Here is a 25,331-nt window from a genome sequence, read left to right as displayed (position 1 = left end):
TGTATTACCGAAAACATCACTTGACTGGATAAACATGAGAATGTTCAAACAGGTAAAACAAATGTCACCGTTGTGCAATATCCAACTTGGCCTTGCACTCTATTTGACATCTGCAAAGTAGCTTATATTATGAATGTTCTAGCCCCAATCCCAATCCACACAGCAGGAGTGTTATATAAGATTTATCAAGAAAAAAGACACACAAAACACACTAAACTGTTCAGTAATACTTGTGTGATGGATAATATGGTTATAAAAGTTGCCAGTTACCAGAGTGCCTGTGTTTTCCAGATATGAAACTATGATTTACTTTGGAGCAAATGTGAATTTATTATATCTACAGGAGGTCAAGAAGACATACGTTATTTTGAAGGTGATAAAAGAGAGGATGACGTGTATCAGTGTTATAGTCGAGTCACTAGACCTTGAGTCACAAGTCCGAGACCCTCACCCTAACCCAGGGTTGAGTCCAGGTCGAGTCCCCTTTACCTGCGTCCGAGTCTGAATCACCAGTTTTGAGTCTGTGCCTGAGCCCAAGTCACCTGTCCACGTCTGAGTTGATTTTTACAATGGACTCGGCGCTGCTCTACTACAGTGAAAGAGCTGACCTACATTTAAAAGGCATAAATTTTTAAAAAATGACAACAAAAACTGTTAACAGCTTTGATGTGCTTCAAAACACTGATAGCCACAAATACTGAAAATCTGGCAAACAGAGGAAACAATATGGCGTGTTCAATAACCTCTAATAACTTAGGGAGTTTCCATCGGCATCTTTGCATGTTGCACATTGTGACTATGTGGGAGGAAGCTGAGCACACTTATGCTTGTAATACAGCATACAGTATAAAACCGCAATTTCCACTGCCTTGTTTAAGAGGTAAGGTAAGCCTCTACACCTCTGTATCACAATGAAGAAAAGAAAACAAAACAAAAATGAAAAGATAAAAAAAAGTCCTAAATTATGGCTTCCAAGTCCAAAGGCTGTTAATGCACAAGTCCAAATCTGAGTCATCAGTGCTGGTGTCCAAGTCGAGTCACGGGTCATGAAAAAAGGGTCCGAATCTGACTGGAGTTCAAGTCCTGAACTCGAGCACTACAAGTCTGACGTGTACAGTAGCCTGCTGTGATGAGAAGAGATGGGGGAGAGGTGCATGATTATGGAAAGGAGGCATATAGAGTGATATCAGAGGAGGTGGTAGTGGTAGAAAGAACTGGAGAGGATGAGGAGGTGGATTTGCATAACACTTCGATGAGGGTGGAAGTGGAGGAAGAGACGGAAAAGGGAGTAGGAGATGAAGGAGAGCATGCCGGAGAAAAAACTCTAAAGCTGTGTATGGTGTGTGTGGAAAGAGAGTTTTAAAATGATCAAGAAAAAAAGGAGGTAGGAGGTGAAGACATTGTAGATGCAGAAAAGACAGACAAGGAGAAGGATAGTGAGGGTGAGAGCTGTGAAGAGCTGAGGAAGCAAAAGAAGAAGAATGGGTGAGGGGGAGGAGGAAACATAGAGAGGCTGTGTAGAAAAGAGAATAGAGAGCGTGGACAAGAGGAGGAGGTGGCGTTTAGGAAAGAAAGATATATACATATACATATATATCATGCAGAAAAGGAGGACAGGAGAACAGAAAAGAGAGAGAGAGAGGAAGAGAGAAGATTATAGAGGAGAAAAGAGGGAGAGTGCTGATGCAGAATAATGTCACCAAACAGGAGGAGAACTAGGATACTGAAAATGATGACAGGGAAGAAAAGAAAAGAGAGGAGGAAAGTGGATTGGAGAAAGGATTATGTGGAGGATAGATTGTGAGAGGCGGCAGAGGTATGACTACTCCACAGTGGAGGAAAGTTGGGGAGGAGGATAGTGAAAGAAGAGAGTGAACGACAAATGACTAAACAAGGGTGGCTGTTGCAGAGAGGGTTTAGCCTCTCTGCAAAACAGCTAATGAAGTATGATTTCTCTAATGCACAACAGGAATAGTGACAGCTGGATTATGAAAACTGGTAGGAGGTGGGGAAAGAGGAGGAAGCCTTCGATGATCAAAGGTAGAAAGACAACAAGCACAAAATTGTCCAATTATTTTCAAAAAATCAACAAGACCAACCCAAAAGAGATTTGCCGAAGAAAATATGACATGGAGAGATTCAAGTGTCGCTTTGGCATTTTCTGGTTGTACACAGACCGTGTCAACCTTGACAGGCTGCAGCCTAGACAACAGTGCCACACCTTTGCTACATGTACTGCACGTGTCCCATCAGATGTACCTTGCAGGCCATCCATGTATGAGTGACTGAGTGATCTGTGAACATTAGCTACAGATTGTGCGCCTGTTTCTGCTTGTTGTTAAAGTGGTGGTTTTGCTGCTACCCTGAAAAAACCCTCATTTGGACAAACTGTACCATCTGGCTGATAGGCGGTGCCTTTTTGGGAGGGAGGAGATAAGTGAAGTGAAAAGTAGGATGCCTTCTTTTAAGTGACAGGTAATGTCACCACCCACAGAATACAACAGGTGGTGACATAACCTGCCACCAAAGACCAGCCCCCCTAGAGGTCAAACTTCACTATATATATATATATATATATATATATATAAAAAACATTGCATTTTCACCAGCCTGCACATCATTTTTTTAACAAAACCATACCTGTGAATGCGGACAATTGTGAACACATGGCAATAAATGACACACTCGGCGTCCAACAGGATAGGGAAAGGGAAAAAGAAAATAATGCATACAATTACACTTTATGGTACTTAAAAAATCTATTTCTATGGGCTTGGTCTTGGGATAACAAGTGGCACATGTGAAACTTGTCCCTGAGATAAGCAAAAAATCCTTTTATTCTGTTTTAACTCTTCCAGTATGGAAAGAGTTCAGCCATGGTCCAGTGTGAGCAGGTGGGCATTTTTCTGCAAGTGACCTGAAGTGGTTAAATTTGGTCTCAACGCAGGAAATCACATTCATTGAAAGAGTTGTAGTACTGCCATGTGTAAAAACACCCGAAAATACCTCAGAGCCATTAAGATGTCTGGGATCATAGATGTGTCTGGAAAGTCAAGCCCAGAAAAATAGATTTTACTCATTTCAGGTGGGACATCAGGAAACAGGATGTAGGCAAATCTTTTTACATTAAATATGAGCTGGGGGTGCAAATGCACTTCTCCATTCACGGCCATAACACAAAAAAATAATTAGATGATGGTCTGTTTCAGTCTTCGGTCTTTCTCCATCACTTTCCTGACTCAACATCTCTCAACAACTGCAACTCTATCAAGTGCAACTTGATAGAGGGTCACTTTTCCTGTCTGGGTATCAAATTCCCAGGTTCCTTACAAATTCTGTCTACAGTGTGTATTTGATAGTGCCCAGACAGCTGTTTTACGTTCTGGGTGTATCCTGACTGCCATGAAAGGAGAGACATAATGTGCAGACAGGAATGTGACAGAGGTAAGGTGAGGTATGGCGCAGTAGGTTAGGTAAGCTGTAACAGCGTGTGTGTCCATACTCTATGTTGACATTCACATAAACACACACAGCTCCACTATATGTTGGGAAGGTTATAATTAGTACTATCTGTTTTACTGTATTGGTTTGCTGATGTAACCTCACCCAAACATATTGCACCTCACCTTTGTGGATGTGTCTTGACTTTTGCCTCTGTCACCTCCTGAGTGTATCACATGTAACCATGTTTGTGTAACATATTTGCTTTCATTTTCTCTCTTAATAAATGTGCATATTTATAATGTTATCTCCATGAAAATTATATGGCTGCTTGTTAAATAGAGAAAATGGGCAATATTTACATGCAATTCCACATTGTTACTATTAATGTAAAGAGAAGTCAAAATGGGCCATATGGTGTGTCTCTGACAGAGGGGAACCTCAGCACAGTATCGCTGCAGCGTCACGGCCCGTGCAGCCTGTGATTGGACGTCATACCAGGGGAAACCCTCTCGCTCTCCGGCACGGCCGTCCGAGCGCTGCTGCACCCGCTTTGCGACATTCCAATGTCAAATTCACAATCCCATTCACTAAAACCCTTTACACTGCTCTCCCAGTGCCCACACCCAGTACTGTGTGACACTGCTACGGCAGAAGGCATCGTAATACTGTAGCATTGTTGCCATATACGACCTATATGGTAAAAAAAAAAAAAAAAAAAAAAAAGGTTAAATAAATAATTAAGACAGGAATTTAAATAAATAAATAAATAATAAATAAATAAAAAAATAAACAATACAGAGAGAAATTAATATGCATGTTATTTATTATAAATTAAATGTATACTAAAAAAATCATATTATATAAAATTTAAAAAAGAAAAAATATATCTAGTTAAGTGAAAGCACAATCATACAAGACTTAATGAAAAAGCCTTAGACAAAAAAAAAAAAAAAATGTATTCCGGTTTGGCTATTTGCGTCACATCTTCCTTAATAGCAATTCATGTGCTGTCAAAACACAGAGTAATTTCCCTGACCTCCCATCCTCTATCCTCTGATGAGGGAGGTGGGGCACTTGAAACGAAGTCACGTCTACCTGGGAATGCCACCACAACCACTCGTTGTAGTTTCCTCCTCAGATCACTCGGAGATCTCCTTGCTTTTGCTTTTTTTTTTTTTCTGCTGCTACTGTACTTGCAAAATAGTGCGCCCTACTGTCTCCATTGCGCATGACTGTACGTCGTTATATGAAGTAGGCCTCCTGTTTTTCTCCCCAACCCGGAGTCCTGCCCCCCTACCACCCGATGCAACGTCTAAATAAGCAAAACACGGAGGCTGCAAACGATCACTCGGGAAGGTAAGGGTCTATTTGCCAATCGCGGGTATTGATTTTGAAGAAGCACGGCGGTTGTGGCTGGCGAACGGTGTTTTTAGCGTGCGGAAGCGGTCGGACTGCGGAGGAGGCTTCGGGACTGTTTCCGCACGCTTGAGGGAGAGCAAGGCCCAGTGACCCACATTCAGAGCAGCCAGTGTCTATGTGTACGAGTGGGCGAGCGTGTGAATGTATGCCTGTGTGTGTGTGTGTGTGTGAGGGAGAGAGAGGGACTGACTGAGTGTGTGTTGGTACATACATCTGCCGCGAAAATGTTTCGACCATCGCTGCTTTAACACATTTTCCTGCGAGCGACGGTGTTTTTTCCTCGGTTTGTGCAAGGATCAGCCTCCGTGCGGATGTTTTAGTGGCAGTTGTCGGACCAACGGTAACATTTTCGGAGATTTTACTGTATTTGTGCTCAATGTCAGTTGTTGCGTGACAGCTTGAGGCTGGGTGCCAGCTTGCCAATGGTGCCTGATATTCCTCATGTTTTTTTTTTCTTCCCACAAATATGACACGCTTACCTTAACTGTGTCATTCACTATGTGAGAGTATTGCGGAAGGAAACGGGGCCAGTAAGAGCACTAAATCTCTTGACTTACACGGACAGTTTTTTCGGTAGCAAGCTTAGTTAGCTTGCTAGCTAGCTATATGGTTTGCTGTCTGCTGGTTGTATAACGAACACCTGTGGCTTAAAAGAGGCATGTATATTAAGCATTTTTTACTGTGCTCATCTTTGGCTGTGTTTTTTTTTCTGGCTGTATCACTACTGCCACTGGGACATTATTGCTAATATCACATCGTAAAGTGCATTCAGTGGCGAAGCTGTAAGTTGGGCAGCACGGCTAAATTGAAAGCATAACATGAGGTGGCTACAACTATTGGCCACTAGGAATAAATTCATGCAGGTTAGGTTAGTGCTTACCCACGACCACCTGGTCTTTGTGTGGGTTCAGCCAAGTAAGAAAAACAGGTTATATTTCCCTGTTACTTCATTCATTAGAAATAAGCAGCATGGTAGAATGAGGATGATTATTTTGTTTTTTGGGTGGTACTGTACCCACCTCCTGTTTGTAGCAGGCGACACACTAATATATTTCTGTGTCAGGTTATATCCAACAAATTCTCTCAAATGGGGTCCCTGTGAAAAAAAATATTATCAAATAGGCTGTGATGTTAAGGCTCCCAGGGAAGACCATGTTTGCATATTAATCCCTAGTTGGAGGGCAGCCCCTCTGAATTTGAATGCACTTTAAATATGGTGAATTCAGTCTTCAGTATGTGTGTGTGACTGAGTGTGGGTTTTGGTATTACAGGTGTGACACGGGTGAAGTTAAATTTGTCAATTCCTTGAAAGGATAGGACCCCCCCAAAGAGACTTGACTGCATTCAAAAAAGCTACAAATAAGTAAGTTGACGTTATCATTTTTGTGTTTCAAAATATTTCCTGAGGTACTGATTGTGTATTTGCCCTTATTGAGACCATTTACATCCCACTGCTGTACATTAATCATAATTTAACATATTTTAGCTCATTTAGTGTGAACGGCAGGATTTTTCATGCTTGAAATGAATCTATGCTATGGTTATTATTACTTAATAGAATTGTTTCTTGCAATACAGGCACCCGCACTATTTGTAGGGGCAACTTAACATTATAGGTAAGGAGGTTGTAAACTAACACCTATCAAATCGGATAGGTAAATAATGGTCACTAGCCACACTGGTTGGTAACCTGTGAGATAATAACATTTGAATGCCTGTGATATATTGAGGTATGCTGCACTTGATGAATTACAAATCTGATCTGCTTTATATGAGGATGGGCAAGTTTTAAAACACATAGTGAAATGAGTAGAAAATAGGTTAAATGGTTAGAATGACAGATTTCTTCGAAAATGTATATTAACTGTTCTGATCTGTGTAAAATTTTCCCTTTTTAAGTATACCAGCTCCTGACAGGTTAGACAAATTATTAGAAGTTTTCCTATAATAGACTATTTAAGTGTCTGAAAGATAATGGAAATTCTAGTCTGCTTGGTTTCTTGTTAAAATAGTCAAGAATTTTCCCCATTGACCCCATTATAGTTAAACTGTGAGTGGAATCACCAAAAACTGTCCACCAGATGACCTGATGACTCCCGTTTTCTGCTTTGACCTCACCTGCAGGTCGGTGTCATCACCATGTTCTGCCCATGATTTGGTGCCCTTTCGCTACCCCAATGACCTCAACGTCATTTTTGACCACAGAGTCAGCTTCAGCCCCAAACCCATTCCACGATCCCTGAGAAAAGACTTGTAACTGACCACGCGCATAAGCTGCAGTGGGGTGAGATGCAACCACACACACACGCACACACACTTTCAGATGTGCTGAACCCAAATTAGCTTAATAACAGTGATGCTAAAATAGTCTAAAGCTAAAATAGTTGGAGTTTCTGCCGTGCAGTCTTTTCTGTCATTTAATTGTTTAAAACCTTTAAAAGACCTCTCTGTAGACCCTCTCATGGGTTTTAACAATGTCATTTATTTGCTTTGTTCATTTTGACCCATATTTCATTGACATGTAATATGTTCTTTTTCCACATCTGTTGAGACATCTGTGTTATGACTCAGAATAGTGTGTAATCATCACTAAAATATTTGTTGGTGGTGTACTGCAATATGCAAGGAATTACTATTGAGCATCAGTTATCTAAACCCCATGGGATGGAGGTAATTTTGGTCAGTACTGGTCAAAAAAGTTCAGGAAGAGCATTATGCCTACATATTCCCAAATGCCTATACACACATTTAAAACTTTTTTTTTTTTTTTACTGGAGCAACATATCCAGAATTCTAAATATAGTTCCAACATTTTGTTATTGAATATGGATTAGTTAACCTGTCAGGATTTGTAAATGTGACAAATTGACTGATGTTTCTTCTCCTCTCTCTCAGGTGTGCTTCCAAATGCCTACCTCACGCCTAAAGAGCCAGTCACTGCAGCTACAGCCCTGATCAACAGCCACCATGACATCTAGCATAGGGTGTGGTACAACACACACACTCACACACACAGATACACATTATTGAGTGTGCATTACATGCATATTCACTATTAGGGCTGTGCCAGGATGGAGTTTTTCTTACTGTGATGAAAAAGCAACATATCACTACGGTTTGGTGGTTTAATGCCAGTTCTCAACCCTAGCAGCTTCTATGCTTCACATAATTCACATATCTCAAATTGACTTTTGGCCTGTATTTCTGGAACTGAACCTCCTTGCGACTCAGAACCAAGCCTGCCCGTAGATTTTCAGCGACTCTGTCTGAAGAAGGTGGTCCTGGTCCTGAGTCTCTCCGATGTTCCTTGGACCTTATCCCTCTCCTATCACCCATATGTACTCCCTATCTACACATACAGCCCTACTCACTGTACATGTGTAGACTCTTGTACACACAGTCTAAGTGTACTTAGATACAGGTCAGTTTACTAATATATCTACCCAAGCCCAGATATTTGCAAAAACTGAGTATCAGCTTTTCAGTGTCGTCCACTGCCTGTCTGATGCAGATCGCTCCCCGATCACAGCCAGTGAATGTTTTCATTATTATGATTATTATTTTTATATCAGGTGACTGACCACAGAAAATGTTCGAAGTGCAGTGAAACATGCCTTAGCTAGACTCTATTAAAATATTTTTCACTGGAGTTTTAGTTCTTAATCTTGTTTCAGAGGCTTTCCCGTCTTGTTGAAACTAAAATTCTTGGGGAAACCCTGGTTCGTTGTATGTTTATAAAGAAGCAAATGGTCAAATTTTAAGATGCTGATGTCAACATAAAATATCAGCCTCACAAACCCGTATTAGTTGAAACCTAGTACATACCCTAAGAACACGCCCTGTGTCATTAATATACTCATAACCTTTTTGCCAAGCACATCACATTCCTTCTCTCTCCCTGTTTCACTCTCCATTTTTTTGTGTGTCCCAAAAATAAATCTGCTTCTGGCATGTAGGAATCCTCTCATTAGCCAACCTCCGTCATTAGCTATTATTAACAATACGTATCTGCTTTCAAGCTGTCAACAAACGTGTACACACACACACACACACACACACACACACACACACACACGCATATAGTGAGCCTGGAAAAGTCTGTAAATATTTGTCTGTCTCTCTTTTCATAGGGATGATTGTAGCATCTTTGATGGGTTAATGGAAGAAGATGAAAAGGACAAAGCAAAACGGTGAGCTATATATATATATTGATGAACAGTTGACTGATTCCAAATGCAGTATGTGCCACAAACGTTCCCTAATCCTCTGATAAGGTATGGCAGGAATTGGCTCTTACCCGGACTTTCCCTCTGTTAAATTGACTAACAAACAGACTTGAAAGCAAAACCGTAAACTTCGGGGTGGTGGACTCTATCACATGTTATACACACCAGTCATGCTGTCCAAACCATCAGTATATTGTGCATTGTTTGCAGGCACATGACACTTTCAGTGTTAGTGTTTTGCTGTGTGAATGTCAAAACAGTGTTTCTGGACTAAACACAGAAGAAAGAGGATTCATTAAAAGTGTCTGTTGAAAAGTATAAGGGCATAATAAAACCTTTCAACGAAACTGTACTGTGATTTGTATTGTAGTGTGTCCCGCAACAAGTCCGAGAAGAAACGGAGAGATCAGTTCAATGTCCTCATCAAGGAACTCGGCACGATGTTACCAGGCAACACTAGGAAGATGGACAAGTCCACCATCCTGCAGAAAAGCATCGACTTCCTGTGTAAACACAAAGGTCAGGCCTCACTTCCTGTGTGTAGGTTAAATGTTGACAGATTGAACACTTCTTCTTTTGGAGGCTATATTTAGGTTTGTCAGGTATGCAGAACTGTTTTCTGCGCTTGTTTACTTGGGCAACAATCACTTCCTTATTTTTTTATTACACTTTTTATTAGTTTAACAGTTACAAATCACATTTAGACTTGGACTTAGTTCTTGTGTCCTTGCTTTGTGCCAGTCACTTTATTTACTTTATTAACTTTATGTGTCAGTTAATACTACCATACTTGAATTTACCTACTGACCTAGTCACCTAATACCTACAACCTGAACAATAGTAATAATTATACTCCTCAGTCAGTTTATAGCTACATCCTGTACTCCCATAGTCCCTGCGGATTACTACTTAATACTGAGATTCTGTCATGCTGAAATACTCGAATCACTATGCATCAGTAACTTATAATATTGCTGTACATTTTGAAACACTTGAATTAATTTGCTGTTTCACTGATTGTTGTTGCATTGTCTTGTGTTTTGTTTTTTCTTACTATGCCGTGTATTACTATTGCATTTTCTCTTTTACTCTTTTTGGAATGCACTATGACCTCAAGAAAAAGTTGTTTCCCCCCACTGTGTGCTCTTGTAAGGTGGAATGACAGTAAAATTGAGTGCTGCATGCTTTCGTTCCTGTCTTCCATCAGAGATCGCAGCACAGTCGGAGTCCAGTGAAATCAGGCAAGACTGGAAACCCCCATTTCTCAGCAATGAGGAGTTCACACAGCTCATGCTCGAGGTGGGGAATCTCATATTTTAAACTGCCTTCATGTTTGTCAGGTGACAGCACAGGTGCTCTGCTCACTGTTAATGTTACTGTTGTGCTGTTTGCCATTACCATAGTTTTAATTAATTCACTTCAGTTCATTCACTTGGACTTTGGAATTTGATTTGAAGAAGCCAAAAAGCTGTATGCTTTAAAAATTTGACTCCATTTTTTTTTTCTGTTGAATTAACCTTTTAAATAACTGCTAATTTGACAAAAGATTAATCTGATGGTGTCATGCAGATTATACCTGTTCCATTGCTATAGGCCAATATTGAACTGTGAGTTATTGTCTTGTCATGTGTTCTCAGGCTCTGGATGGGTTTTTCCTAGCAATAATGACTGATGGTAACATCCTCTACGTCTCAGAGAGTGTCACCTCACTACTAGAGCACCTGCCGGTTAGTAATAGTAATTCTTTGCTCAGTCAGATATGGATTGGTCAACTATTGTGCTGTAGAACAGGTTTTGACAGGATTTCTGTCTGATTAAGATCAAAGGCATTGTCAGTCATGTCAATTTGTTTGTGTGTGTGTGTGTGTGTGTGTATTTGTGCTCCTCAGGCGGACTTGGTGGACCAGAACCTGTTGAATTTTCTACCACTTGGGGAACACTCCGAAGTGTACAAGGCTCTGTCTACACACCCCACCGACGCAGAGAGCCTGGGCTCTGATTACCTGAAGAGTCAGTACCACCCAGTCGCATTACATCATATTGGTTGATGCAGTCATATCATAACGCATTGTGTGTCTGTATGCAAATCTGACAGGTCTCATTTTATTTAAAAAAAAAAAAAAAAAAAAAAAAAAAAAAAAAGGTGCAAACCCTGAAAAACTGAAGGGTGCATAAAGGGGAGTATGATTCAGTTTAGAATTAACAGGATGCATAGCTTGGAGCTATTAATATGGTTTTGTGGATTCATAAAAATGTGTGTTTGGGCTTTAATATTCATACAGAAATTTTTTGAAGTACTTTTTTTTCTTTCTTTTCTTTAGGAATGAAATGATAGACTTCTTTAGTAGTAGCTGTTGTTAAATGCATAGGCACCAGTTTGATTATACCATACTGGAGTCACATACCACACAAACAGAATCTGACCAATATGTGCCAATAAGTGCTAATGTTCATCATATCCAAATCAGTTAGATCAATGCAGCTGTTGTTGTATTTATCTTCTTTCTGCTGGTAAACAATTTAGATGTTATCTATCTTATCAGGTACAGCTACCTGAGGTAGTACCGTTAACTGTTAGCATCCTGTGGAAATGTCATCTTTTCTGAAAATTATATGATTCTATTTTTTTTTTTTTTACATTTACACCCTTGTGTTTTTGACACTTAGTTCATTTTCTGTTTGGCCTGGTGCCATTCCAGGATCATGACGTTTTTTTTCCGCACATAATATAACATAACTGTCAGTTACAACAAAAAAGGCAAATTTGGATGGATGTGTTTTTACTGGACACCAATAAGAGTGGTATTTATACCCCATTGCAAATTATGTTTTTTGATGTATTTTTGTCTCCAGCTAAGAACCAAATGGAGTTCTGCTGTCATATGCTGCGAGGGGCCATTGACCCTAAGGAGCCCCCTGTCTACGAATATGTTAAGTTCATTGGCAACTTCAAGTCACTCAACAATGGTACGTCACCTGGATAACAATGTTCAGTAACACCAGTGCCTTTAGGGACTGTGATTTAAGAAGTTTTGTTAGGCGCAAAAGTGCAGCTGAAAGCTCTGTATATGTTGACTCATTTGTTGAACAGTAACTGAACAAAGTGGTTTCTGCACAACACATAAGTAGTGATATGCGTTGTCATTTTCAGTAACTGCATTACCATTTCAGTTAACCGTTATGCCATAACAACAAGTGTGTATTTATTGGGTATGTAACAGTGACTTTGAATGGGAGTCAGCCAGTCATAACTGAGGACCAGAACTGTTTTATACGTAGAAACTGAGGAGGGATATTTGAACATAGGTCACCATTTCGTGGACACTTTTCCAAAGTATCTTAAAATCTACTTTCAAGAATTGATAGGCAAAATCAGAATCAAACACTAACTTTAGTAGTGTTTGTTACATTTTCTTCCCACTGAGCCACACATAGAACAATGCTGTGGACTTGACCCAAATAGTGAACAAGTCCTTTAATGGCAAACATCACTCCAGTTTTATTGTGTCCTCTGCTGTGTAGTTCCCAACGTGACAAGAAACGGTCTAGCAGGGGTGTTGCAGCGGTCGCTACAGCCAGCCTTTGATGACCAGGTCTGCTTTGTAGCCACTGTCCGGCTGGCTAAGCCTCAGTTTATCAAGGTACTACACACAGGCACAAATATGGACATACATGAGTAAAATCATATCAGTTTTACTATTTACTATTTACCCTGCTGTTACTAAATTCAGAGCTACCCTGCAAAAGCACATCTATTCATAATAGAATATACTTATAAGATAGTATTGCTTGTATAATGTAACCCTGTATTTTTCCCTAAATCTTTTTTTTTTTTTTTTTTTTTAATCATAAACACAGGAAATGTGTACAGTTGAGGAGCCCAATGAAGAGTTCACCTCTAGACACAGTCTAGAGTGGAAGTTTCTCTTCTTAGACCACAGGTAAACACGCACACACACACACACACACACACACACACACACACTTCCTTGTGAGTTGTTCCATATACCTTAAAAAAGGCCATTTCATTGACATGTTGCAGTTTTGTCCCCTTCTGATAGTGTCTACTAATGGGTCAACATTTTAAAAGACAACCCAAGAATGTGTGACTTGGTCTACGTCATCACTATTGATTTTCGAATTCCACCTCTATATGAAGGTTATCTTATATTTATTTATTTACTTATTTTGTGTTACTGTGGTTAGATAATTATGCCATGTTCTCCTTTCAGAGCTCCACCAATCATAGGCTACCTGCCTTTTGAGGTTTTAGGAACATCAGGGTACGACTATTACCACGTGGACGACCTGGAGACGTTGGCCAAGTGTCACGAACACTGTGAGGCTCACTCTGGCATGCACATTCACACAAATTAACTTCATATTCTTTCTAAGCCCTCCTACTTTTGCTATTTAATCATAACCACTGTGCTCTGCTTGTCTGCCTTTGTCGTGGTCTCTCTCAGTGATGCAGTATGGTAAAGGGAAGTCATGCTACTATCGGTTCCTGACTAAGGGTCAACAGTGGATCTGGCTTCAGACTCACTACTACATCACCTACCACCAGTGGAATTCCCGGCCAGAGTTTATTGTCTGCACACACACTGTTGTCAGGTATACCAAGACAAATCTTATCTCTTCCTTTTAATGTTGCATTTTCCTGATACACAGATTCCTGCCATACTGATCATTATTTAGACCTTGTCAGCTGAGACTCTGTGATGACTAAACGCCTCTCTCACACATTTATATTGATCCACCTCATTATTTGACTCTGATGACATTTCTGAATTGTCTTTTCATCCACTCTCTTGTTCACTGCCTTCTCTCTCTCATCTCCAGCTATGCAGAAGTGAGAGCAGAACAGCGCAGAGAGCTTGGCATTGAAGAGTCGACCACAGAGGTCACTGTGGACAAGGTGAGAAACTACTTCATTTGTTAATACAAATACATGATCCCAGAAAAAAACAAGCAGAAAATACAATATGCCTCCTATTTTCTCACTTGTATTTTATTGAGACCTGAGAAAGACACACATGTGCCAATAGTGCTGTGGTATTTACAGTAGGCTTATACAATGCTCAGTCTGGAAATAACCTCTTTTACCCATATATTATCCATTTAATTATCTTAGTGAGTCACTGCTGTCTATTGACGTCTTATTTGTCACACTGTCTAGAAATCTCTGCTAATCACAGATGTTCTCTGACCTTGTCAAAACTAGTGGGGCTCTGTTTTTGGTCAGTGATTTCATCAAGAAGAGTGCAGCACATACCTCTGTATCATAACTCAAACTATGCATGGAATTTGCAGACAGATTTGAGAATATTAGGATGGTAGCTTTTAATCTCTAAATTGCATTAATCCATTTTTTCTCTCGTGGAACAGTTGCATTTGCTGATGAATGAATTATTTAGGTTAATCATCTAAAATCAACTATTAATTTCTATATACTGGAAGTATGTCAGGCTAAGTCATATACAGTGTACTTGTGCCATTGCAGATTCAAATCAGTGTTATCCTCCTCGCCCATCTGCCCTGTCATTTCCAACTGAATCAAACAAAAAAATCAGTTATCAAGTATCTTTATTTTTTCCTGTGCTTGTGTGTTTTCAGAGTCAGGACTCTGGTTCAGAGTCTCAACTGAATACGTCCAGCCTGAAGGAGGCACTGGAGCACTTTGATCACAGCAGAACGCCGTCAACCTCCTCACGAAGCTCCCGCAAGTCCTCATCGCATGTCTCTGACAACACATGCACTTGTAAGGACATACACACAAGCATACAAACAGTTATATAGACATTTCATGCAGACTCATACTACAGCGTTACATCAGCTCAATGGGATGATTAAGCCTTACATTAGGTTGATATGATGTCGTTAGTCAGGAATGAGTAAGAGTCTGACTCACTGGTAATTATATTTCCATTTCTGTCGCTGCACAAACAAATTTCTGACCTGGATTTTTTTCTTTGCTTTAACCTCTGTATAGCAACCGCCTCCAAGCTACATATGGACACAGCCACACCCCCTCGGCAGTCATTGGCCTCCACCATGGAGATGACATCACAGCGTCGCTCATCCATTAGCAGCCAGGTGAGACTTGATTGGCTAAAATTGCAGCCTTTAGAAAACCATAACTTCCTCTTTTGACTGGTCCTTAAGTGACCTATTTTTCATGCCCCTATGAGTCACAGAGACATAGGATTTTCTTGTCTCTCAGTGCTTTAACCCTCATGCACTGCATTACCCATAATTCTCCACCACTCACTTAAATTTTTTTCATCTCCATGTTTGTAGTCAATGAGCTCACAGACAACGGCCCAAAGTGTAACTCCAGGCATGATCAACCAACAGCAGCAGCAGCAGCAGCAGCAACAACCACAACAATTACAAACAAGCGTACAGGTGAGAGTTCAATACAGTGGTGCTAGACTTGTGTATTTTGTTTTTTCATTGTTTGCTAAATGAATTATTGGAAAACTTCACCACACAATTCTACATGCATCCTTTGACACTGAGTGTGTTTGTCCTTGTTCACTCAACGGTTCAAATGACTTCAGCATCCCGTTCAAAGCTTCATCAAAGGAGCTGGAGCCTTGTTTTATTATTATTATTTATTTTTATTCCTCAGTGAACCTACTGTAGTTTCAATTCAGACATTTAGGGAGGTGAACGTTGCGGTCAGTAGCTTGTTCAGATGCAGATCACTTACTCACAGCTGAGGAGGTGCAAGTGGATTGGATGACTGTTTTGGGTTACAGGAATCAAAATTGGCAAATCTTTCAGATGTATTTCAGTGTAACATTCAACTTAAGCACAGCCTTACCTACCTCATGGATTTGTTTGAATTCACCCATGGCATTTGCAGCAAATTATAAACACATGTATTATTTTGGCTTGAAAAACTGATGCCACAACACTAGAAAAAATACATTCGTTTTTCCCCAGCAGACCCATGTCTCAGAAGTTGTTGGCTGACAGTTCAGAAAGACAAATGATTACTGAAAACTCAAATGCTACTCTAGAGAGAAGCTCTGCTCAGAACATTTTTCCCCCCTCATCATTCTTAGCCTGTGATGGAGTTCTCGGCCCAGGTGAATGCCATGCAGCACCTGAAGGAGCAGCTGGAACAGAGGACCAGGATGATCCAGGCAAACATCCAGCGGCAGCAGGAGGAGCTGAGACACATCCAGGAGCAGCTGCAGAGAGTCCAGGGACAGGGTATACAGGTAGGAGGGCTCATCACTTATCTGGAGCAGAGCCTTTGGTTAAATGTAACACTCGTAAGATTACAACCTAGTAGTAAGCTACTTTCATTTATTAGACTACAAAAATTAAATTAAAAAATAACCTATTTTAAGAAGGGAATTATTTTCTGTCTCATCTGAAAAGAGCACAGTGAGAAGAAATTTATTTTCCTCTGGGGATCAGTGAACTATCCTACTGCAATTATAAGGAACACACACACAGAATGGGGATTCTCGGGAGACAGATGCAAAAATTACTGTATTGGCTGTAAACCTAGACACACAGACCACCGTGGCTTGACAGTTGTTTGTCTCCGTGGCGACAGATGTTCCTACAGCAGCCAGGTGCCGCGATGAATGTCCAGCTCCCTCAGGTGGGGTCGGTCCAGCAGACAGCCACTCTGACCAGTCAGGTCCAACCAACAGCCATAAACCCCGTCCATTCCGGAGCTCAGCAGCTCACCATCCAGCAGCAAGCTCCGCCCCCCCAGCAGAACCTGCAGCAGCAGACCAACACCCTCACACAGGTGGGAGGCCAGACACACACACACTCACACACTCTCACTCAGACGCACACGCAGAGCCCATGTAGACACCTCTATGTTTGTGCACACAGGTACACAATATCTTGGCATATTTTTTGGTACCGGTACCTGGAATTTAATACCAGCATCATAACGGTACTTTTTTGTGTACCTTACCTACAAGGAACTTTGATTTTGTGTTGATTTTGGTGGCCCCTGTGGACAAAAGTCTGTGAATGAAGACTGCATTTCCCATGAGTACCACCACCTCTCTTTGTAAAAATCTTGATCTGCCAAGTGAAGGAAAGATGTCAAGACACTCCTGTTTACATCCTGGACCATGGCTGACCACAGCAAATGCTTGAAAGTGTGGCTTAGCTTAATTTAAAAAAAAGAAAGCAGGAAAAAAGTACAGTAATATTCTCAGTCGGGGCTAGCTATCTCTGAGGCTAGTGTACTATTAGTCAACCAGCTAGTGGGGTGACAGCTCAGTCCAGACAGCGGGCAGAGGAACTAAACATGGCTGAGGGAATTAACAGCAAAGGTGGGCAAGACAAGACATCGAGCCAGAGGCATAGTGAAGGCAAATACAGTGGAGTAACTATGAACCAGGATCTGACAGTTAACACGAGCTGCTGAGGAGCTGTGGAGCTGGGGCAATACCTGGCAGTATGTTAACTTTAGGCTAACCCACAGTTTTATTAACTTCATTAATTACCACTAGGTTATATATAATTAATGCAGAGCCTCGGAGTCAGATGTGAACCCCGTGTCTCTCAACACGGACAGATACCAACCTAGGCTCTTCAGTCTACATTTAGTTAACCACTTGTCTGATTTTACGGTGAATCCAACCCAGGGACAGGCATTTATGGTACGTGAACCCGCATACCTGTCTAGATGAACCCTTCACTAGTTGGCTGGCCTCTCCCGTATTTCAAACCAAGCCAACATGGCAGCTCTTTTGGAAACTTTCTTTGATATTACAAAAATAGTTCATGGGAATGTGTTTCTGAAAACATTTGAGGCGAGAGATAAACCATGCAGTTGCTGAATCTGTCTTCATTTTAGATCGACAGTTGTTAGTTTAAAAGTTTCTAGGGAGTTTCCAGACTCAGCAAGTCTCACTGGATGCCTGTAATTTGCATAAAGTAGCCTAGACTTAAAGTTTATGCAAATGAGGAGACACCAGCATGACACCCTGTCTCTTAAAATGCAACACTACTCAATGCATTGCTTGGCTGCTTACAACATAGACAATGAATGGGAAGCATGGAAATGACTGATCCTGGACACGCACCATTAGAATAGCCAATCATCCCGCTGATAGTGTCATTTGCTCATGTAGGTCATATAGATACATCAGTGTTGAATTGAGACTGTATTATAACCAGTTAAAAACTCCTTGTAGTTGCTTTAACATTAAAGTGTCAGTTTTGTTTTGACCTATATGTCACTGTGTCAGTGGGCAGTTGGTAAGCAGTTGGGTCCTGAGGGCTGTATCTCCAAATCTATTTGTTGGCCTTCAGTTTTGCTGACAACATACATGTTGCCTAGAGGATTAAATCTGTCCATTTTGGTGAACCTATGACCTTCCCTCTAGCACCAGTAGTAGATCAAATTGTCAGTATTACAGTGGAATACCTCAAAATATATTCAATGGAATGCCAGGAAGTTTGGTAATAACATTCATATTGGGTTGATCTGTCTATTTTGGTGACACTATGAACTTCACTCTAGCACTACCAACATTATCAGTGTTTTACACTAATATCTCAAGCTTTTGCATTGCTATGAAATTTGGTGACCACATTCATGTTGCCTAGAGGATGAAACCTGCCAACAACAGGCCCAGCCGGGAACCTGCATTAGAAATACTGCACATTTGAGAAAATAAAGTAAAATATGCCCTTTTTGTATGTTGCTAATGTATAACCTTGCTTGGTGTAAGAGAGTACAGGGTTCAGCCTTGCTTATACAGGCCTAATATTGCTGGTAGATATTCAGTTATTTGTGGAGTTCAGTGGTAACTTTAATGCCAGGCACATTTGCCATGTCTGTAATTTTCAAAGTAAATATAACTGATTATTCATATCCTGTGTGAATTTAACATTTGACAGTACTGGTCACATTTTTGTGGCGAATTCTCAAACTACACAAAACAATCACTGTTCCCTTGAAGTTGCTCAGCAGCCCCTCTTTCAGATGACACGAAGAGCCACAGGGCATGCTGTGTGAATGTGAAAGACTTCATAGAAAACTCTCAACAATCCCATTCTCAACAAAAGCTTCAAGCAGGAAAACTTGTTGAGCCAGAACATGTACTAGAACACACAAACATGTTGGGTGCTGACACTCCTACAAGTTGATTTCATTCATTAGAGATGGTCAAGGTATTTATTTATGTGAGCATGAGATGAAACAGAATATTCCATTGGTTCAAACAGGTGTCATGCCTGTCCTAATAATTAACCTCAATAATTGGAGACATTAACAAGACTTTGATTAGTAACTTCCATTAGGATCAGTCCATATGTACCATGTCTTCTGCTTACACATCAGCCAAGGTCCAATTGGAAAAAACAAGTCACTAGTTCTTTGACGGTCATTACTTGAGCCATGAACACAGCTTTTTAAACTGTTTTTATAACACATTTATCGCCATTTAAAGCCATTATGTTATTAAAGAAAGTGCATCTTTCAGTCACATGGTGGTTTCTGGTCATAAAATCTTAAAAGAATAGCCTGCACATTAGAGTCCCATAGCTTTTTACTGTTGGTGGTAATGGTTAAAAAGATATGGGAACCAACTCTAGTGTGCAGATTATTCTTTTAACTTTTCATGGACTGTTATCAATCTAGCATCTAGATTTAAGTTTTTGGGATGTGCATGCTTTGCTTTTGTTATACTGGTTTCTGGTCATAACCTACCAGACAAGGGTACATCCCGTGGTGTTACAGGAGTCTTTAGGCCAGAGCCGGAAAAGTGTTAAGAACTCCTTATCTCTTTTATTCAACCATAATTTGCAGATTTGTGATGTTTCATATGGGTTTGTGATTTGTTGAAATAATCTTAAGGTGTGTTCACACTGTGCAGCTTTGTTTCAAAAGGCCAGAGCCTGTTTCGCATGAATCTAAACAGGGAGTAGTCACAAGGTAAACAGTCTTGCTTGGTACAGTAGTAGTTGATAGAGTTTCTGGTAACTGATGGTCTCATGCTTGTTTACTGATAGCAGCTGGCAGCAAGTTGCTGTAGGAACAGTATGAGTCACAACATTACACTTCTAGTCTACCCTGTTCATTTAAAGGCGTTCATGCCAATGTTTTTTTTCCCCCATATTGCTACTCTGTAGCCGCAGCGCCAGCCCCAGCAGCCGCCCCAGGCTCAGCCCCAGTCACAGGGCTCAGTATCTGCACCGCTCTACAACACCATGATGATTTCCCAGTCTGGACAGCCCAACCTGCTGCAGATCAGCACCAGTCTGCCGCAGAGCAACACACAGCAAGGCACAACAGTGGCCACCTTCACACAGGACCGACAGATCAGGTAGGGAGCACTCAGAATCCCCATCTCAAATCATACTCTTCACCTGGTAGAAGATACACTCTGTATGCTATAATCCAAATATTTTTTTCTTCCTTTTTATTTGTTCTCCTTTCCATTCCTTTATCAACCCCCCTTAAATCACTCTATACCTTGTTTTTTCCTATTTCTTCTCTCCAGGTTCCCAGCAGGGCAGCAGCTGGTAACAAAGCTGGTGACAGCTCCAATGGCATGTGGCGCAGTCATGGTGCCCACCTCCATGTTCATGGGACAGGTGGTTACCGCATACAACCCCTTTGGAGGGCAACAGGTAAGGAAAAGGCCCTATGAGTCATAAACCAATAAAAGGGAAGAATTCTGTTCTCATTCGGGCTCATCTTATATTACTATATCTTCAGTGTATTCTTGTAATCTGTAGCATGTGGGTAAGAATGTGTGTATCTGTATGTATATGAAGCATTGCATTGTTGGGGGAAATTGGTTTGCATGCTCAGAAAGTCAAAAAATGTTTCTTTTTTATATTCGATTCCAGTGTTGATAATCTGGGGCAAAATATAATAACTGATAAGATATTCTAGCTCAAACTGTTGGTCTTGGTCCGATTTGATGCTTAAGCCTCTCCAAGTCATTGAAACATGAGGATGACTGAAAAAAAAACATCAGCCTAGTAAATTAGTCATTTAAAAATAGGTTTTATTTTAGAGCAAATTTTACAGCAGCATCTACTTTTTAATTTCATTATCCAAGCAATATCTTTAAGAAGTGCAGCCCCAGGGAATTCACAGACAGCTTATAGAGAGATGCACAGGAAATGGTTAAAAAAAAAAACAGTCTCAACGAGGTGAAAGATTCATTGTAATCTGACAGCAGTAGATATCTAACTGTGGGGAGCAGATATCAGTCATCTTAATTTCTTTTTTCTTTTTTACCTCACTTACACTGAGTAAAATGTCCCATTTGTTCCCTGTTGCCTCTTCTGTTTCCTCAGCAGGCGGGGCAGACCCAGACCTTAACCCTGCAACCTGCCCAGCCACCGCAGGCTCAGCCTGATGCCCAAAACCAGACAGCTGTAGTGGCCCAAACTGGCCAGCAGGGACAGCAGCAACAGCAGCAGTTCCTACAGGTAACAGCAGAGAGCAGCAAATATCATGGATTCAATCAGATCTAGGCTTAGAAATGTCAAGACAGCCTGTCATTTATTTACTTTGTGGTGGGGAAGAGTATTGTTGGTTCAGTGCTGCAATGAGTTTGAACAATTCATAATTACTATTCTAAAATCTGTTGGTTGTATTTTTACATTTTTCACTGGAATTTTCTTGTATTTGTATAGTGTTTGTAGAGTATTTATGAAAAGGGAATGTCCGTGTATTGAATTTGACTTATGAGAATGAAGACTACAGATTGTTCGGTGTACTTATATTTCTTAAATTATTCCTGGGTCAGGGCACCCGTCTTCTCCATGGTAACCAGTCTACCCAGCTGATCCTGCAGGCAGCTTTCCCACTCCAGCAACAGGGTACCTTCACCCAGGCAACACACCAACAACAGCAACCACAGCAACAACAGCAGCAGCAAAGGCAGCAACAACAACAGCAACAGCAATCTCACCATCAGAGGCACCAGCAGCAGCTGAAACCCCAGCCCCAGAAACAGCAGAAAGCCCCCTCCTCACATAGGACTGACAGTGTCAGCAGCCAACCACAGTAAGGTCTGGGGAAAGGTGCGTCCAATTAGAAACCTGGGGAGGGGTATCATCAAAACTTGAAGTCTAAAGGATCGATACAAGGATTTCTTTTGGTCGCATGGCCGTCACAAACTTCCTTTCTCCCAAATTGTTGCTCTCCTTTTTTCCATCTGAATGAAATTAATCATAGGAAAGAGGAAAGCCTTTCAGCCCATAAGGAAATCATGTCACCATGGCAACAAGATGAATTAGAATTCCCCTCTCCCCTAGCAGTGGCAGAGCTATGTGGGAGCTCCTGTCTCCATGGAAACCTGACAAAACTCCAGAGAACACCTCATAACCATGGAAACGAGAGACTCTTTAAAGGTGTGTCAAAGCGGACTGGTCTTGTACAGATTTACTGTATGATAAAAACGTGTAAATATCCAATATAGCCTAACAGGAAAACGGAAATGTAGTATTTTATATGATTGCATGGAAAGAATAACTGTGTAAGCTTTTATTAGTCGCTTTTGGACAAAAAATGACTTTTTACTTTCTTCTAGTGTTTTCTGGTCAGAGATGGAGCAAGGCTGTGTTCCCTCAGTACCCTCTCTCCCCCTTCTCTAAAAGTCCAGAATAAGGCTTTAAAGTTCTGTTGGAGTTGGTTTTAAAAATTGTCGGGCTTGGGTTTTTGTGGAAGTCGTGTTTTTAAACACTGTGTCTCTGAGACAAAAATGGCTCTTTTTAACTTTGTAAGTACAAATCATGTTCAACAAGAACCTAGATACAGTTTAACTTAATTCTTTGCAGGATGATCACAGTGCGTATAACGGGTTTAGTGATTCCAAGTGCCAATAACATTATAGTCAATTGATTTTTTTTTTTTTTTTTTTTGAACAGACTATTCAAAGGCGTATATATTTTCCAACAAATATTACCCCATATAAAGTTCATGTGTGTGTATATAGTAGGGATTATTTTTTAAAAGTCAGAGAGCCCTATACGTAACAAACAGTATATCTTCAACTCCCTGATATTTTAGCACTTGATGTGGTTGTGTACAGTAAATCACTATCGAGACCTAGTTATTTGTAATCTGCGTGTGCTAGTGTGTGTGTTTTCGAGAATACAATCTTGGTGTGTGTGAGCAAACTTGAGAGGTCTGTGTGTGTGTGTGTGTGTGTGTGTGTGTGTGTGTGTGTGTGTGTGTGTTGCCCCTTGTGTCTTACAATAATTGACTTAGTAAGGATTTAGAGTTTGCTGGATGGTACTTGTATTCTCAGGAATGTGGAAAGTTTTGCTTCTGCCTCAGTCTGGAACCAGACCAGGAAGGATTGGACAGTGATGCTGCAAAGACCACAGGAACAGGAAGGAGGAGCAACCAAATTAAGGGTGTGGTAGCTGAGTCACATTTGACCCAGATTTCTTAGACCTGTCCCTGTCCCTTCCATATTAGAAGTGTTTGGATGGTAAAGTCTTGTAAGAAAAGAACCAAAATGTTTTCCTCTTCAACAGAGCAAGGGGCAGCGGAAGCAGAGAGAATGCCCCTCAGCTTTGACCCAGATGGGAATAGATTGATTGGACCAGTTAACCTACATTTCCAGTAAACATCTTATGGTCTCTTGTGTCATCAGTGTCTTTTCCTTCTTTCTCTCCCTCGGCCTCAGTTGCCGTCATGCAGTTCAGTTCATTCGTCACTCAGTTCTCAAGCAGCAGTTGAAACGTAAAGCAGGGCTGGGCCTTGGTCCATTTTAATTTCAGATTTTTGAGTAGAAATGGAACTGGGCTCAACTCATGTTATTACACTTGTAAGCCATATCAAACAGAAAAGCCTTGGATTGAAGGAAGTGTAACTGTTGGAAAAGGAGTATTTAGAATGTGTTGTCATGTCTTTGTGTGGTGGAGTGTGTGTGTGTGTGTCTGTGTGTGTGTATGTGTATGTGTCTCTGTGTGTCTGCTTGCACTAGGTGCAATGTTAGTATCTCTCCTTCTCGATTTTACTTCTTGTATCACTCGGGGGTCAATATTGGTTACCCCTGGCGATAGCCAATCAGTTCTTGCGTTGCAGTAAAAAAAATTGTAATATTCAAGAAACTTCCTCTCTGGCTGGGCTGAGTGCTCTTCAAGCCCAGGTGTGGGACAGCTCCACTTGAATACATGTTAGTGTGAGAGAGAATATGTATGCATGTAATGAATCACTCTAACCCATTTTATTTTCATATGGAATGGATTTTTGACTGGAGATGAATGGATGTTCAACAATGCAGAGCACTGCTCCCTGCTCAAAAAAAATACCACAGTAATTACACATGAGACCAGGCTCGAATAGTAATCCTCCAGGATAGATCTTGAGTACTAAATTTAGATTGAGCATGTAGTGCGAGTTGACAGGATTAAAATAAAGACCATTCTCGTTGAAACTATTCATAAACAAGTAATAGCAGAGGATTACTTCATTGAGGAGCATACTATTTGATCCAGGTCTTCCACCCATCGCATAATGAATTCATATCCTCTTGTCTGTAGTTTGTGTTTGAGGCATCGCCCTAAGGGTAGTGTTGAAATATCTGTAGTTTGAAAATGTGTCACTAATACCTAGCCCAAAGAATGTAAAGGTGTTTTAAAGAGACTAATGGATGTTGTAACTGTTGATTATAGTAAAAGAGGAACCTTTGACAGGTCTTGTTATGAAGGAAAGGAAGGGGTGTAAAAGAAAACTGTGTTTCTCAATGCAAGGATTCACTCACAGAAGTGGGAATTCAGTTTCATTTAGCAGCTTCACAATTATTAGTTATGTGGAACGTCTGAATGTTTCACCAGTTTCTGTCATATTTGTTTTTCCGATAACATCTGGTTTGAGAAACAGTTTGACAACCGTTGAAATGGAGGTGTAGGATATTTGGAACAGAACGCCGATGACAAGACAGTGAGGCTAAAGCCCCCCTCCACAAAGATACACAGCTCACCTATCCACTACACAATTTGGCTCTTGAGAATCCTAGCTCTAGTATAATACTGTACACATACACAAAGCTAACAACACCAGTATTCAGTGTGAAATGGTGCTATGCTTTCCTGTACTGTATGTATGTATGTATGTATATCCCTTCTGCTCATGAACTGTGCTCCTTTATCTACCCCAAAGTCAAATGTAATAATGAATATTTTGAAGCAAAATGTTTGCTATTATTATAACTTCTCCCCCTCTTGGTCAATTTGGAAATAAAACCAATTGCAAATATTATACATGATACAAGA

General features: G+C 40.7%; 1 protein-coding gene across 3 annotated transcripts; it reads left to right on the top strand.

Moving 5' to 3' along the window:
- The first annotated feature begins 4,677 nt into the window (after positions 1-4,677).
- Positions 4,678-25,324, top strand: clockb (clock circadian regulator b). Of its 3 annotated transcripts, none has more exons than XM_030063041.1 (24): positions 4,678-4,800; positions 6,135-6,226; positions 6,988-7,147; positions 7,759-7,847; positions 8,994-9,053; positions 9,460-9,608; positions 10,297-10,388; positions 10,727-10,816; positions 10,979-11,099; positions 11,943-12,056; positions 12,612-12,730; positions 12,948-13,030; positions 13,322-13,428; positions 13,556-13,703; positions 13,932-14,007; positions 14,706-14,850; positions 15,082-15,185; positions 15,390-15,497; positions 16,163-16,321; positions 16,666-16,866; positions 20,217-20,410; positions 20,588-20,717; positions 21,399-21,530; positions 21,851-25,324. In XM_030063041.1, the coding sequence occupies exons 4-24, from the start codon at positions 7,831-7,833 to the stop codon at positions 22,112-22,114; spliced, it is 2,613 nt and encodes an 870-aa protein (XP_029918901.1). In that variant the 5' UTR covers positions 4,678-4,800; positions 6,135-6,226; positions 6,988-7,147; positions 7,759-7,830; the 3' UTR covers positions 22,115-25,324. The 3 variants fall into 3 exon arrangements, with proteins under 3 accessions (XP_029918901.1, XP_029918891.1, XP_029918882.1); XM_030063031.1 differs by having other exon boundaries at positions 21,396-21,530; XM_030063022.1 differs by lacking the exon at positions 4,678-4,800 and adding an exon at positions 4,861-5,203 and having other exon boundaries at positions 21,396-21,530; positions 21,851-22,114.
- Positions 25,325-25,331: the final 7 nt, after the last annotated feature.

The sequence above is a fragment of the Myripristis murdjan genome, chromosome 1 (assembly GCF_902150065.1).
Source record: "Myripristis murdjan chromosome 1, fMyrMur1.1, whole genome shotgun sequence".
In the NCBI taxonomy this organism is placed as follows: domain Eukaryota; kingdom Metazoa; phylum Chordata; class Actinopteri; order Holocentriformes; family Holocentridae; genus Myripristis; species Myripristis murdjan.
The sequence above is the reverse complement of the archived record's forward strand: the minus strand, read 5'-3'. Positions and strand labels throughout refer to the sequence as shown.

Bases quoted from the DNA above. Each gene is read 5' to 3' on its own strand.
- clockb (XM_030063031.1), top strand. The intron at 10,389-10,726 runs GTGGGGAATCTC...ATGTGTTCTCAG, and splicing joins TCACACAGCTCATGCTCGAG to GCTCTGGATGGGTTTTTCCT. The intron at 10,817-10,978 runs GTTAGTAATAGT...TGTGCTCCTCAG, and splicing joins CACTACTAGAGCACCTGCCG to GCGGACTTGGTGGACCAGAA.